This window comes from Netta rufina (genome assembly GCF_964035555.1).
Source record: "Netta rufina genome assembly, chromosome: 19".
NCBI lineage: Eukaryota > Metazoa > Chordata > Aves > Anseriformes > Anatidae > Netta > Netta rufina.
The window spans coordinates 8,725,154-8,740,360 of record NC_140143.1 but is presented as its reverse complement, the minus strand read 5'-3'; the positions used below and the strand labels follow the sequence as shown (position 1 = coordinate 8,740,360).

Here is a 15,207-nt window from a genome sequence, read left to right as displayed (position 1 = left end):
CCCGGGGCGAAGCTCAGCGGGGGCAAGGCAGGCTGTGCAGCGGGGCCTCCCTTCCCCTCGCTCACATGCTCGGAGGAAACCACAGCCCTTATCTCCCCGCGGCCATTTGAGCGAACGGAAACGGCGCGCGGGCCTCCTGCAAGGGGAGCGGGGCCACGCAGGCGCCCCCCAGCCCCATGGGGTGCTTGGGGTGCAGGTGGGGTGGGAGAGGGGTGTCACGTCCAAAGCCGGTAGTTGTTAATGAGAGAAAGTTTACTTTTTTTGGGGGGGAAAAAGTAATCCTGAAGGCAGAAGGTGGTGGTGGCGGAGAGGGTGGTGACGTGCGTGGAGGATCTGGGTTGCAGTGTGGGTATTTGGGACCCAGCGTGCCCTCGCGCCCCTTAAGGACGGGTGGGGGACCCTAGAGAAAGCAGAAGTCATCTGGGGGCTGGAGGGGGGTCTGCAAGAACCCCCCTGTGGCACCCAAAAGGCCTTGAGGAAGCCTGTGCTGAGAACTGATGCAGTTACTGCACGCCTGGGGACGGCTGCGGGGCTGTCCCTGCCGGGAGGGGACACGCAGCCTTCCTCCCCTCCCCTGGCTGGTCACCGGGGGAAAAACGAGCAGCAGGAAACTGGTGTTTTACTGTCAGCTTTTGTTCCTGTAAACACTTTATCTGATCTCGAGGCATGCTGACGGGTTCCTATCAGCACCCACCAGCAGCGCCCTCCCCAGAGATGCCTATCGGTGGGACAGGGGCTGGCAGCGCAGCAGCACAGGGAGGGGGGGAGACAGCTTCCCACCACCTCCAATTTCTGGCCCCCAGATCCTCCTGGGGGCCCTACACGAGGTGTTTCAGGCCAGCCAGGGCTGGGGCAGCGGGTGGCGATGCTGGGGACGGAGGTGCTGCGTCCCCCAGCAGGGATTTCGGTTGGGTCCAAGCAGGAAACCACAACGGTGGAAACTGTGCCGAGACGTTTGTCCCCGTAATAGTGGTGTGAGGTGATGACGCCGGCGGTGTGGGGGTGTCCCCGGCATGCTGAGTCAACCTGGGGCTGCTGGAGGGGGGAGGCAGGCAGCCCCCCGATGGCAATCATCTGTTCCCTTAATACAGGCACACTGCGGCCCCGTAGCTGCTTTAGGAGGGACCCCAACTGCCCTTCGCCCCCCAAACCTGCAGGCTGTGATGGCAAAAGGAGGTCCCTGAAGCTGGGGGATAGGGAGATGGAGAAAGGAGATGGAAGAAGCCGGTTGATGGGATGCTCAGGTGTCTGCTTGGCATAGCTGTCACGGAGCAGACGTCAGGGCTGCACGGCACTCGCCCAGCGCTCGCTCTGTCCCTCCTGCAAATTCCCACGGGCAGAGGGATGCAAAGCTCTAGGCAGAGACGGCGAGACCCTGAGCAGCTGCAGCCCATCCCCACCAAATGGCCTCGACCCCTGAGCCTCGAGAGAAGCTGCTGCTCAAGCTCCTGCTCCCCCATTTCAGGAGGGCTCCTGTGCAGCGCTGGGGCGCAGGGCTGGGCTCAGCACCACTTTGCCTCCACCTCACCCTAATGCAGGGGTGCTCGGGGCTCTCCCAGCCCCCCCATCCTCATCTCGGACCTTTCCAGCCTGCAGGAATTTCGGCTTAGTGTTTGCTTCACCTTGGGCAAACAGTTGAAAGGCGTCTCCTGCCCTGCTGGTGGTGGGGACACGGTGCTGAGCTCTGCCCCGCCAGGCGCATGTGCTGTGCCTCGACCTGGGCCATCAGCGCCTTGCTCCACTGCCCAGTGTCGTCAGAGGAAAGCGGAGACGTGAAGTGCACCGTGCCTCTTCAAAACGATTGCTCTCAGCTTTGATTGCAAAAGCAAAATCTGGCATAGCAGAGAGCGACCACAGAGATAAAGGCAGGAGGCAGGCACGGCGCGCCGGCTCCCCCCGAGCTGCTCACACCTTCTGCTGCTCCTTGCCAGCAGAAAGCAACAAGGGGCAAAGAAACACCCAGTGCCTCCCCCAGCACCCGGAGAACAACTGGTGAAAGTTTAGTTGAGCGTCCCATCCACCTGCCTTCCCCTTCTAAGGGTGAAGAAATACAGTTGACTGCAAACGGTGCTGAGCATCAGACAGGCAATCCTCAGCCAGAAGCCTGTGTTGTGGTTTTGCAGATTTTAGAGAGCAAAATCCAGCTTCAGTGTGGCAGGTTCGGTTAAAAAATTGTCACCAGAAGTGCCTGGGATAAAACAGGTCCCACGGGCACAGGACAGGGATTGCGCGGGGTTTGGGGCCTCTTTTTGCAATGCGAAAGGAGAGCTCTTTGGGGATCGTGTTTCAATAACAACAAATGCCCTTTTTTTTTCCCCCAGGTTTCACCAGCAAGCACCTGCTCCAGAAAACACCAGAGTTCACGGCTCACTGTATTTGCACCTCAAACTACTCCTCATCCTGGAAACACCACAGAAAAGCCCTAAAAAGCAGCTCTCAGTAGTAGCACAGGTTTCTACTCACTACAGACAATCCCAATTAACTCCATGCCCCAAATTAGCAGAACCTTGCAAAACTCCCCACATTGCCCCCCGTGCTGCCAAAGGACGTGGTTTTCCAAAGGGACCAGGTCTGGGTTCCCCAGAACAGCCCTCCCTCCCACACACCATGTATCAGCACAAAACAGAGCAAACCTCTCCATTCCCTTTAAAAGCAACTCATCCTAAAGGAAAACACTTTTTAGGGCTATATTCCTATGGGGCTGCAGGCTGCCCCGGTATAAATCAAGTCCACGGTTCGTTCATGCACAGGGTTGTAGCTGCTGCTCTGGGGTATCCAGAGAAAATAGGCCACTATAGAGCAAGCAGCCTTGCACTTTTTAAAGTTTATCTTTCCTCTAAATGAAAACCAGCTATAAAAGGAGACCCTCCACAGGCATCAATAGCAGTTTATCTTCCTACCTCTTGGCTTGATAATCCTGGAGACGCCGCCTGTCCTCACCCTTATCTCAAGCTCTCGGCTGGAAATGGGCAAATGGTCAAAAAAATTGATTTCAACATGTCCCTCCCTCACTTCTCCTTTTAAACACCGGCTCCAATGACTGTGCAAAACCAGGCTGTGCCTGCTACGGTTTGGCAAGCCGTACAGCAGAAGCCCGAGGCGGAGGAGAGCAGGGCACGGTGGCGGAAGGCACTTTCAAAATGACACCAGGGAGGCTCCTGCTCCTCCCCCAGGACTTTCTACCCCAAGCCCCCCGATGCTGCCTGCCCTGGGACCAGCGGTTTCATACCCTGATGGATGTCAGCCAGTCCCCCTGCTTGCCTAGTGTGGGGCCTTTCAGTTATTTCTGCCCCTAAACCCACATCCTTTCTTCCCAAAGGTTCTCCTGAGCAGCTGGAGTGCTGCCCTAGGAAAAAACAGTGGTGGATGGTTGGGGGGAATCCCATTTCAGAGCGATGTCAAGGCAAACCCCGTCCTGGGAAGTGCTTTGGGATCTTCCAACCACCCCCTCAGGGCAGTGCAGCTGCGAAATCTGCATTTCCCTGGAGCAGGACAGAAGGGTTTGGAGCATGAGGTGCCTTCTGCACCGCAGGTGCAGGTGAGGATGACTCCAGTTTCACAAAGCAGCCGGCTCTGTGCTGCTGGGCACTGACCAGATGTCACCATCCCCAGCCCCTCCGGAGCAAACACAGCTATGACACCGTCTTCTGCCTGCTGCAGAGGGAGCAGGGAGCGCTGCAGACCTGCACCTTGGCTCTGCCAGCGAGCTCAGATCAGTTTCAGCCCCTGGATTTCTCCTCTCCGCACCGTGGCAGTGAGCCCAGGGCAGCGGCTGCTCTCTGCAGGGCCAGCAGACGGGGGACAGAGATTTCAAGGCCACTCAGCCTGCCAGCTCTCAGCACTGGGCTCAGAGCAGCAGGAGCGATGCATACTCAAGCCTCAGGGGGATGCTTGTGAGAATCTGGGGCTGACACCGGGGTCCAGGCATGCCAGCACAGAGCGCATTGAGCGCATTCATGCCTGGCCTGGAGCATGCATGCAGGATCAGTGACCAGCCTCACTGCTCACTGCTCCAACGCATGCTAAAGCTCCTCTGACAAAGCTGCCCTGAGCCCCCACAGACAAAAAGTGGGACAAAAGGCAGGGATCGCAGGGCTGACCCCCTTGCCTGCAGATCCCGAGCAGACGAGCCAAAACACCCAGCTTTATGGCAGCTGCTGCGTGCCACGGGGAGAGCGACTGCTTCCCAGGCAGGACCCAGCCCTTGCAGAGCAAAGTACAGAGCCAGGCTGGAGAGACGAGGCTCCAGCAAGGGCAAGGAAAAATGTCGATGGACAGGATTTGCTGAGCTCCCAGCCCAGCTCCAAGCAGCGTGGTCCGAACCCATACCTTTTGCTCCGGTACCCACCTGTGTCAGAAATCTGTCACCCAACAGCAGCCAGGAGGATGCAGCAGAGGTTTTCCCAGTCCACGTGTATGCAGCAGTCCAGGCTCTCACAGTTTTGTGGCTCCTTCCCGGCCCGCTGTGGCCTCTCCCCGGCGGCCCTTGAGCAAGGAGGGTGCTGAAATACCGGTTTCCAGTTGGGTCCCATGATGGCAGGCAGCTCTCTGAGCTGACTCACCCCGGGGAGCAGACGGGTGAGTAATAAAGGCAAGTGTGACTGCGGAGAAAAACCCTTGCCTAAAATGAAGGTCCCCGCCTCGCTTTGTCCTGGCATTTCAAGCCAACCCGCAAAACCCCACATTTGTCACTCAGGTTTGCTCGTAAGGCTTGAAAGCACCTCTTTTATTGTGGCTTGTGTTAGCAGAACCTGACTTCTGTGCCCAGCTGGGTGTTATTTGCAGCTGACACAAGCCATTGCCAGCTGCTGCCCCGGGGGTGCCCGCAGGGGTACCACAGGAGCCCCCCCAGCAGCTCACCAGCAAGGGCTGGCTGCGCTCCTGGCAGCGGCTGCTCCAGGACCAGCTCAGTCCCAAGTTCACCCCACGCCTCCTTCAGCTGTGCTCACGGAGGCGGACGGCACTGCAAAATCATAAATCAGGACATCCTCGCATGGCTGAACTGCAGTTTGACCGTCTGCTGATGGGAAATGGTGGGCAATCGCGGCAGTCCCCAAAGGGACACGTGGCAGGCACGAGCAAAGCTGGCCTAGCTGCTGTCCATTTCCCCAGCTAGAAGGGAAATCATGAAAAATAATGATAACCAGCTGAGGAGGGCCTGCTCTCTCCTTTGGCTGGAGGCCTTCCTGAGCAAGCAGGTGCAAGCCCCATCCGTCCAGGGCAAAGCCCTTCACCAGCCCCCAGGGGTTTCAGCAAGGCTTTCAGATCCTGCAGCAGGACGTCTGCAACCAGCACCTGCAGTTCCTGCAGTAACAGAGCTTTGCACAAGATCTCCAGGCACTTTAGAAATACCCAGTTTCACCACACCACAGCGAAGGAGGGAAACAGCCCCATACTCGGGGAGGGGAAGCAGGCCCAAAGGGCACGTGAGCGACTTCTCAAACAAAGATCCAACATCACATCCAGAAGACAATTGTATACGTACTGCCTATGCCAAAAGATTTACTAACACTAACTGTTCCCTCTGCCCTGCCTGTCTGTTCAAGGACATAGTACCAGCCAAACGTTAGGATTTAATGGCTTGGATTTAGCTTTCATAGGCCAGTGTTTCTGCCACATAACTGATGAATCACTCAAGCACAGATTAGATCTGGAGACATCCTCATGTACACTTCCTCCTGCCCTACTCCCATCACCACTTCCAGAGCAGAAGACAACTTTCAGTACAACTTTTCTACTTTAGTACTTAAAATCTGGCCCTGTACATGGGCAGCGGGACCAAGTGATCCTTGAACCCCCTCTAAGCCCTTTACAAAGCTGAGCACTGCTCACTCTTCCCATCAGGGAGCTACCAGCAAGTGCTGATTACCCAAGACAAATCTGGGTTTTCAGGTTTTTATGAGCAAGGCACAGATTCTCACCAGCATCTAGCTGGCCAAAACCTGCACCCTCCTAAGTCATGCAGCTCCGCTCAACCTAACACCAGCACGAGCTGTTCTGTGTGACTAGCCTGGCCTTTTGGCCCCCACAGCTTCAGCATCACCAAAACTTGCTTCAATCCTCACCATCTTGCTCCAAATGTACCAAGAAAACCACGATCAATCTCGTTTTTGACTTGCTCCTTCTCTCCTCCCCACAGACTATGCTGAGGTCTAGCATTCACTGACAAGCCATTGACTTAGCTCACTAACGTCACATTAAGGAGACAAGTACTTTATTTCTTCTAGCCTGATCCACCCACCCATTTATTTATTTTTTAAGGCAGCAAACATCGTGGTCTCCCTGCAGATCTTACCACTTGCCTGCCCTGATGGAAAAGACTTTGTTGGAGCCATGGAGCCAAGTTCTCATCCAAACAAGTAGCTAAATGTTTCTTCTCTCAAGCAGACTTGGTTGTGGAAGGAAACTAAAAATAATTAAACAAATAAAACAACTTGTGTTTGTGCTGATTGCTTGCATGAGAGCTGTACTGTAAGTGGTACTGGGCTAGAGACCTGGAGGCTTTGTACAAACTGTTTTCTAGGAATATCTGTCTGGGAGTAGAGAGTAAGTGGGACACAGATGTTTTGAAACAGAGTAGGAGTCCTAGAGTACAGAGTGGTTTGACAGAACTACAGCAGCAGCTTCCTGCAGTGTCTTACAGTAGGACTGATAATCATTCAAGAAATCTAGAATTGAAGTAATTTAATTCCCAAAACAGGATTTATTGCATTCTCCCTGGGCTGTAACATGTGTCTTAATATCTGTCTTAGTGCTTTCCTTCTCCGCCCACCTCTTGCTACGGAAAACAATCCCAAGTAGATGGGCCAGCCTAAAACAGTTAAAACTCAGTAAAACAGTTATGTGGGAGGACAAACATGATGTAGAAGAGCAGAATTTGGAAGATGTCCACACCAGCTGGGCCAGAACTTTGAGGTGGCTCCTTACAGCTCAGAAAAAGAACAAAGCCACGCAAAGTTTGGCTCCTGGTTTTCCAGGAAGAGCTACTGGGTAGAACCACACCACCTTAGAGAGTTCAGACCTAGCTGAACACAGCTGTCCAGACATCTCAGAACACTATTAAAAAAAAAAAAAAAAAAAAAAAAAAAAAGATAAAATCAGGGATTGTTGTCTGGTAATTAGAGACAGATTTTAGAGGCACTAATTTTTTGCTGTCTCCTAACTCTTTGCTCCTCAACAACTACTTTCAGCAATAGATTGCAAAGGATTACCAGGACAACTAGTCTGGAAAAAACAACAATCTTGGTAAAATGTTGAGCAGCTGCGTCACCAATTTACAACAGGATCCAGGAAATGGGCATTTGTAAAGATTTAACACCTGATTATCATTTCACAAAGTAAGCCCAATTCAAGAGAAGTCAAGTGACTAATGCCACCAATGACAAGCCAATGCAAGAAGAAAATCCCCCTGTGCCAAGCAATTTTGCTGTTTAAATTCCCTCTGCCCCCATCCAAAGCTACTAAGTCACTGCCAGCTTTGCCCATTGAGACACACAAATTGAGACACACACTAATTTTTGAGCTGATTTCTCTTTACTTCACAGTCTCAGCAAAACAAATCTGCATTCAAAAGTCATTTCACATTAATATATTAATCAAACATCTTCAAAATAAATATATATTTTTTAAAATAACCATTTCTTTACATCACTGCAGTAGCAATTCTAGAAAAGTCAGTGCACAGAGAGTAGCAATTCCATTAATCACCTAGACTCAAATGAAAAGAAAACAAGAGGTGGACCGTTTTTCTCTCCAAGCAGGCTGCATGCAGTAAGTCTCAGCACTTCCCTAGCACATGATCTTTCTTCACACTTGCTGGGACGGATCTTCTCTCTCTCACAGACGCTGTCAGAAGTCAGTAAAATCTGATTTGTGCAAAGCTTTGTACAACGCAGTTTCACAACCTGGTTACTGCCCAGTCCTGCAGAGGTTCTGAGCACTACAGTCATTGCTAATGAGATCAAAGAATCAACGTCACGGAAGGAAAATGCTTGAGCCCTCAGTCCAGGGAGCTGACATTCCAGTTACTGAGAAGTGAATTCACAGCTGATCCAGGAACACTAACAGCATTAAACAACATTCAACTGCTCAGTTATACCCAACAACTTATTCCACCTTTTTGCATATTCTCTCAAGTGCTTCCAGGGCAGAAGCAACTATTTTCTCCCTATTACCTATTAATTCACCAGTTAAACCACAGGATTAAGATGCTTCACTGGCCAAAAGGTGTAACTTGTGTTACAGCAGAGAAAAAAAAAAAAAAAGTGCATTAATGACTATAAAGACAATACCCAGGACTTAGTGATCTCAAGCCCACATATCTAACTGGAAAAAAGAGACAACAGAAAATTAGTGTTCCCATATGATCTGTAACTAGTTAGATGCTACTAATCAGCCACGGGCAGTATGTTTTCCTAAAAGAAAAAAAAGGAAACTTGTCAGCATCACCATAGTGCACAGCAGGAAAACTTGGAGGGTTATCGGATTATTTGTCGCGATGGTTAGGAACAACTTATTTGAAAATAAGTTTAATAGATATCTGCTAAATTTAATAGATATCTATTTCCTCTGAGATTCCAAAGGTTCCTTTTGAAGCCCTTTCTTGGTAGGGGAGGGAAAAGTTGGATGTGACTCTCTGGGTTGAGAGGGATACCCAGAGACATCCCTGTGTCCAGAGATAGTCTTGGTAAAGTCAAGACCCCTCAACAACCTTGTTCCTACGTTATGAGCTTATTAATTATGAGTCTGGAGCAGGTGCTTACTCTAAAGAGGTACAATTTAAGGATGAAAGAAAACAGACAAAGGAAACTATCACAAAGACAACCTCCAGTTCTAGTGATGGCGTGCACAGGGAGAAGGGAATACTGTGGTAGGACGGCAAACCCCCAGAGCTCTACGAGGTACCAAGGCTGTTGAATTCTCTCCCCTTGCTCTGCACATATCTACCACTAAAGTCCAGGAAAGCCATGTGCCTTGAGGTAAGGCTCTACTCCTCAGTGTTATGGACCATGCCCCAAGATTCAGCCAAAATGGGAAGTAAGAAAGCGATGAGTCGTGGAGAAGTTCTGTGGTAGCTTATTGGTTTTTCTTATCCTCTGGTGGGAAGTACGGAGGAGGGGGTGGCTGGTCCTGAAGTAAAGACAATAAAAGAACATCAATTCATAGCTAAGGGAAACAAAACAAAGCAATCGATTCAGACAAACTTTGTTGTGTCACTGAGAAAAAGAACTGCTAACACAACATGGTACTTTGGAACCTTTGCTACTTGTACATGATTGTGACTCTCTCATGAGCAGAAAACCCTTCCAGAAACTTGATTTTAGCATAGACCAGTTTCCTTGATGGAAACGTGGACTTGTTTTGCAGACAGCAAACACTCAAGCTGATAAAAAAAATGATAGAGGAACTTACCGTGGGCATATAGACGTTATGTGGGTTGACTGGGTTGTAGTAAGCACTGGCAGCAGCTTCAGCAGCTTTCGCTTCAGCTGTCACGGAAACAGAAGTTACAAATTTGGTGACATACAAAGAAATTTTATAATCAAAACTCCACAGTCTTGGCCATTAACTGTTACTAAGCACTATCTTAGAAACCCTCAATTTCCAAAATAGCTGCAACATAAACACAACAACCAAGCATTAACTCTTCCAAATAGCAGATTCAGTTGCCACAGGACTGTCAAAAGAGAGGCGAAACAGACCGAGACTTAGTTTGGAAATGTCACCTGGAAGTTGCTTGTTAGCCCACATATAAACACTAACAGCTGTTTTGCCTGAATACAGACCATAACCCTTAAAAAGGCAGTCAACCAACCATCCTTCTCGGGAGTGGAAATACAAAACAAAAATCAGCACAAGTTTATAGCAACTCAGAGGATTTACTTAGTAGGAGGTAATTTATGAAGACAATCCAGATCCTTTATTTCTGCGGAATATAAAAGTCCTGTACGCCCATCTGGATCCATGCCATCTTCCAAATAATAGTTCAATGATGATGGGTTATTTATTCAAACCAGAGACCAGTTAAGCTTACTCAGATAAGTGTCCTTATCTATGAGAAATCTATGGTTCTGTCCAGCCACAAAAGCTAATTTCTCATTTTTTCCCACATGCAGACTGTTCAAAATCATGTTCCAAATCATTTTGATAAATCCAAAATGAATAAAAACAAGACTGACTTTTCCCCAGCTCCTTTCCATGATCTGTTCCTCAGTTCCAAATTGTTTAAGCAAAAGCAAGCAGGTTAGAGGGAAATGGGAGAACAGGGAGCAGGTATCAGCAAAGGCATATTTGCTAACTAACACAGGCAAGAAACATCAACATCAATTGCAACGTCAATTTCTTTTTATTCACCTAACAGAGCAAGATTACCACAACAGAATCACAAGTGTTGGGTGGGGGGTTTTTTTGTTTGTTTGTTTGTTTTTTCTTGTCACAACAAAAATAAAGCCAATTGCAAACTATCTGCTGATGGCATTGGTGAGAACCAGGCTGGCCTCCACACTGAGCTGGATATACAAGGCTGAAGATTAGTGGAGCTCCCTAAGCCCCCCCCCCTCTCTCCTGAACAATTATAACTTAAGTGAAGCTTCTAAGCTGACTCTGAGTTCCCCCGAGAGGTAAGACATGAAAGCCCAATGAGGGTAACAAAGCTACATGACTTTTCTGAGCAGTAACACTGATGCTCAACAGCCTCAGCCTTTTACACAATGACTCCTTATACATTTTTGCACAGCTGTTGTCAAGAAGCAGTGCCAGAGAACGTCTGCCCACTCCTCCCCAACACCAGTGCTAGGGACGTTATAAAGCAGCTGGGAGCTCATTCACCTCACAACTCTTACCTGCAGGAGTGGAAGGCAGATCAGGACCGCTGGTGGGGGGTTCCATGGGCCCCGGGTACGGCGGGGGGGGAAGCTGCATGTAACCCATATCTGCACCCCCAACAGGAGGGGGAGGATAAAACTCTGTCAGGAAAGGAGATAACACAGCAAAAGGCTTAACTCCTTTGGGTGGGTCACAGCACACAGCCAAAACCAGCCACAGGCAAATACACTGAGAAAGAAGTTGCACAAGGCATCAGATCCAATGTCAGAGATAATGTCAAATTAGTATTTCTAACCCTGTTTTAGTTATTCAAACTTTTGCTAACTAGAATGATCCCCGTTCTCAACCCTCAGACTTACCAGGAGGAGGTGGTGGGTATGGATATCCCCCATTAGCTGCAGGTGGTGCAAAAGCATAGGATCCGTTGGGCATATAGGAATAGCCATAAGCTCCATTGGGCACTTCACCTCTGGAGGCTAAAGAAGTAAAGATAATTTCACCCCAACAGAACATCAAACCCGCATAACGTACAGACCAAGAACTACAACAAACTAAGAGTCCTCATCTGAAAAAAAAAATAAATAAAATAAGCTCCAATCCTATAAAAACACTGCTAGTTGCACGTGAAAAAAAAAAGCTTTTTTCAAAGCAAGTAAGTTGAAGATACAGCCTGACACACGGACTGGAATCCAACCTGTTCCGAATTAAAACTGCCACTGCTGTAAGATTAAGGCAAGGCCTCCCAAAACCACAAAACCAAGTGGCAGACACCACCAGGCTCCCATACCTTGGGATGCCACTTGCAGCATACGCTGTCCAAACTCGATAGCGCCCCCAGCTGAAAAAGTCATCTTGAACGTGGCAGATCCTTCCCAGCCACCTGCAGGGAGGAAAGACAGAATTCACAATTAAGGAGAAGCCATTTTGGTGCTATTTAGCTTCTGTGCTTTATCTACAGATGTCCTGTACGTAATTCTTTAAAGAGCTTATCCCAAATATCCAAGAGGAAACTGCAGATAAAGCAACAGAATTACCCTATTATCAGAAAATTTCACACGGGATGATATTTTCAGGTCAAGAGACACCTGAAAAAAAGAATCAATGGGGGAAGACGTTCAATAGCTTTCTGAAGTTGTGCCTGTTATCATACTGGCTGCCAACAGACCAAGCTATCAGAAGTGCTGGATTTACTCTAGCTTTGTATAAGATTAGTGCAGAAGACAGGGATTTTGTTAATCCTGTTTGCTAGAAGGCTTTTGCAACTACACCTAACTGTCAGCTATAAATTAGTTTGGGAGTTCGAGTGCCCAGTGAAGCAAAGAGCTTAATGAAAAACATGGACCACGTAAATCCATTAAGTCCATAGGAAATATATCAAGTCAGGATAATTAAAAAAATAAATTAGCAACATCTCATATTACAGGCTAAAAAAGAAAAACATGCACAGCCCACGGTCCCAACAATGCCTCAAAGCAGTAGCTGTGTCAGTGCTGAAACAGGGACGTGTAGATTAAAGAACCTTTTGAGGTAAACCAGACTCTCGTGGCTGTTAAAGCAACATCCTCATTAAAGGAGACAGCCTCTGGGGAAAACTCGCAGAGATTTTAGCTGAAGCAGTTTGCCTTTCACACAGTTTACAGTGTTTGTCCTTACTGCTCGGCCTTTCTCTCATGCTGGACGGTCCCGTTGTGCTCCCATACAGAAGCTGTAATGCTGATTTCAGGGTAATAGACTGAAGTCTCCTAAGCACTGCGCTGTGATTGCAGTGACACAGCTAATAGAATAAATCAGGCTGGGGATGAAAAAGAGTTTACTGATCTACACCTTGGTAAAAAAGCAGAAGTACAAGAGAGTGATTCAAAAAAAAACTGAGAAAAAGTCTACCAGAATCTTCCAATTGAACATAATATGAATGTTTGAAACTGCCACTTGAAGATTCCCTAATGTCAAGATAGTTCATTCTTTTCCAAGCACGTGGCATTTTACTTCCAAGATGCACTACAGCAGTAACATGCTTTTCCTTGAATTTCACAGGAAACGATGGAGAGCAGTGCTCTGGAGATCGGCACCTCAAAACCCACATCGATCCAGAAAGGATCAGGCCTGTTTGCCATGGGATCTGGACACAGAACTAAGAAATAAGCCCAAGTGACCAAAGCTAAATGACATCCTCTGTTTTGCCATCGCAGCCTGCTCTCTGCTCTGATGTTTACTCAGTGAGATCACTTGGTTGACTGAACTCAGGATTTTGTACAGAGGGCAAGAATGAGATCAGTTCCAGAACAGATCTGTTCATTGTCACTGTGCAGACAGCAGACAAGGGGAATATTTTTAGCTGCTGGTTTCAAAGAGAAAAACGCATTTTAGCAGTACTGTAAGAACCCATGTGGTCAGTATCCAAGTTTGGGTTACATTGCATAATTATTTCACTAAAAATTATACATCCTGTATCTTAGTTTAACTGCATATCAGTACCATACATACCTCCCGCCTCTGCTTTCACTGTACCCTTGATATAATTTGCTCCAAAGACAGGTTGCTTAATTTCACAATCTTTCAACAAATAAAAGGCCATCCCAAAAGATTGCATAGCATCCTTTCCCTTCGATACAAAGATAACCTAAAAAAAGAAAGTAACATTACAAAGGCTGTTTAAAACAAACAGGAAACGCAGCCCCAGTTTATTATCTGAAGAGACTTCTCGATGGACTGAAGCTGCTTCCCACACTTAAAGATCCTTGTCATTTCTGCAAGCCCTAAGCTACACGGAACAGTCACAAGGGGAAACTGAAGCCTCAAGGCAATAAAGCCATCCAGAAAGATTACACTTGCTAAGATAATACTCCTTCCAATTTCTAGAGAACTTGCTGCTCCGCACAGCTATGATTTAGTAGCTGAACTGTTGCATCCAGCATTTCCAGACCACTGCTAATTTCCAATTCTGAAGCTGCCTAATGGACTAAACAGCTGCTTGTACAAGAAGTAATCAGATTTATTATCTTTTGACGAATAGACAGGACACGCAATGTATTCATAATGCTCCCCAGAGGGAGAGGATGAGCCATACTTCAAGGAGTAGTAGATTATCCTGACTTTCATGCGTGGAGAGCATTTAAATACAGAACCATGAAGAACATTTATCTCCTCACGCAAGATAAAGCCTTTTACTACTTACTCTGTAGGGAGTCAAGAAAACACTCCCTTTCTTGGTCCCTTTGAAGGCATCTGGCATGGGTTCGATATCACTGAAGGTGATTTCTACGTGGTCATAGGTCATCAAAACGCTGCGAACAAGACAGGAGAAGAGACACGGTGTTACAGTTCAGACAGAAGTGCAAAATGCACACAGCTTAGGGACCTGCCACAGCTGGGTGTGACTTCAGGTCAGTGCTGAGCAGACACAAATCGTTCTGCTGGCACTTTTTGTCGTTACTGTTGGCTGCAGCAACTTCAGCAGCCCTGGGCTCCTTCCTCAGTGTGCTGCCACAGCCAGGCAGCGCATCCAGCCAGTCAAACTGACCCAGACCTCGAGGTAAGCACATTTATTTATTTATTTATTTATTTATTAATTATGTTCTGGCGCCCCACCACCACCAGCCCAGAGCAGGGGCCGCTGAGGCAGGCGCTGCTCAGCCTGGGTTACACAACGAGGCTGAGGAAGGTCCAAAGCCACGGCTGGGGCACCTCAGGCACAAGAAGGGGGTTGGGAGGAGCCGCGTCCCCTCCCTGGCCTTCAGGAACCGGGGGAGCGCCACCACCGGGGCTGCCCCCCCTTTTATCCAGCCCCCCCCCCCCACGCACCAGCCCGGCACCGAAAGGGTTAACCCCCCCCCCGCCCCATACACAAAATGGCGGGGGGTGCGCGAGCCCCCCCCGGCACCACGTGACCCCTCTGGCCCCGCCCCTCTCGCCCCCTCCCCTCCCGTCCCGTCCCCACCGGACCCCCCGAGGGGAGGGGGGAGGAAGGGGGCCATGGCCGCCCCCCGGGGCCGTGAGGGGCCCCCCTCACCTCTCGCTGTTGTTGATGATGACGCCGCCGCCCTCCGAGTGGTTCCTGTTCAGCGCCATGGCCCCAGCCGAACGCCGCCGCCGCTTCGCAGCCTCCGGCCCGCTCTGCGCATGCGCGGCTGGCGAAGCTATCGGCGGGGTGGGTCTCCGCTGCGCGCGGGGCATGATGGGAGTTGTAGTCTCCCGCCCCCCGGCGCCATGTTTCACCCCCCACCCCTCCAATAAATAAATAAAAAATTAAAAATCTGATTTGGGAGTCATGGCTCCCGGCCCGGTTACTGAGCGCTGTGAGGGGTGCTCCCACCCCTCTTCTGCCCAGAATCGCATCCCGCAGCTGCACTCACCACTTCCATCCTCCCCCACAAAACCCCCTGG

At 49.3% G+C, this 15,207-nt stretch overlaps 1 protein-coding gene across 1 annotated transcript; it reads right to left on the bottom strand.

Annotated features, from left to right (window-relative positions):
• Positions 1–7,525: 7,525 nt before the first annotated feature.
• On the bottom strand, positions 7,526–14,930 carry WBP2 (WW domain binding protein 2). The gene is made up of 8 exons (XM_084298279.1): positions 14,834–14,930; positions 14,000–14,108; positions 13,309–13,444; positions 11,612–11,704; positions 11,184–11,300; positions 10,842–10,964; positions 9,412–9,488; positions 7,526–9,129 (listed from the first exon to the last, which is right to left on the bottom strand). The coding sequence occupies exons 1-8, from the start codon at positions 14,890–14,892 to the stop codon at positions 9,076–9,078; spliced, it is 768 nt and encodes a 255-aa protein (XP_084154405.1). The 5' UTR covers positions 14,893–14,930; the 3' UTR covers positions 7,526–9,075.
• Between the last annotated feature and the right edge of the window lie 277 nt (positions 14,931–15,207).

Bases quoted from the DNA above. Each gene is read 5' to 3' on its own strand.
- WBP2 (XM_084298279.1), bottom strand. From the start codon at position 14,892: ATGGCGCTGAACAGGAACCACTCGGAGGGCGGCGGCGTCATCATCAAC. The intron at 11,301-11,611 runs GTATGGGAGCCT...TTACTTCTTTAG, and splicing joins GCTGCAAGTGGCATCCCAAG to CCTCCAGAGGTGAAGTGCCC. The intron at 9,489-10,841 runs GTAAGAGTTGTG...TTTCCGTGACAG, and splicing joins TCTGCCTTCCACTCCTGCAG to CTGAAGCGAAAGCTGCTGAA.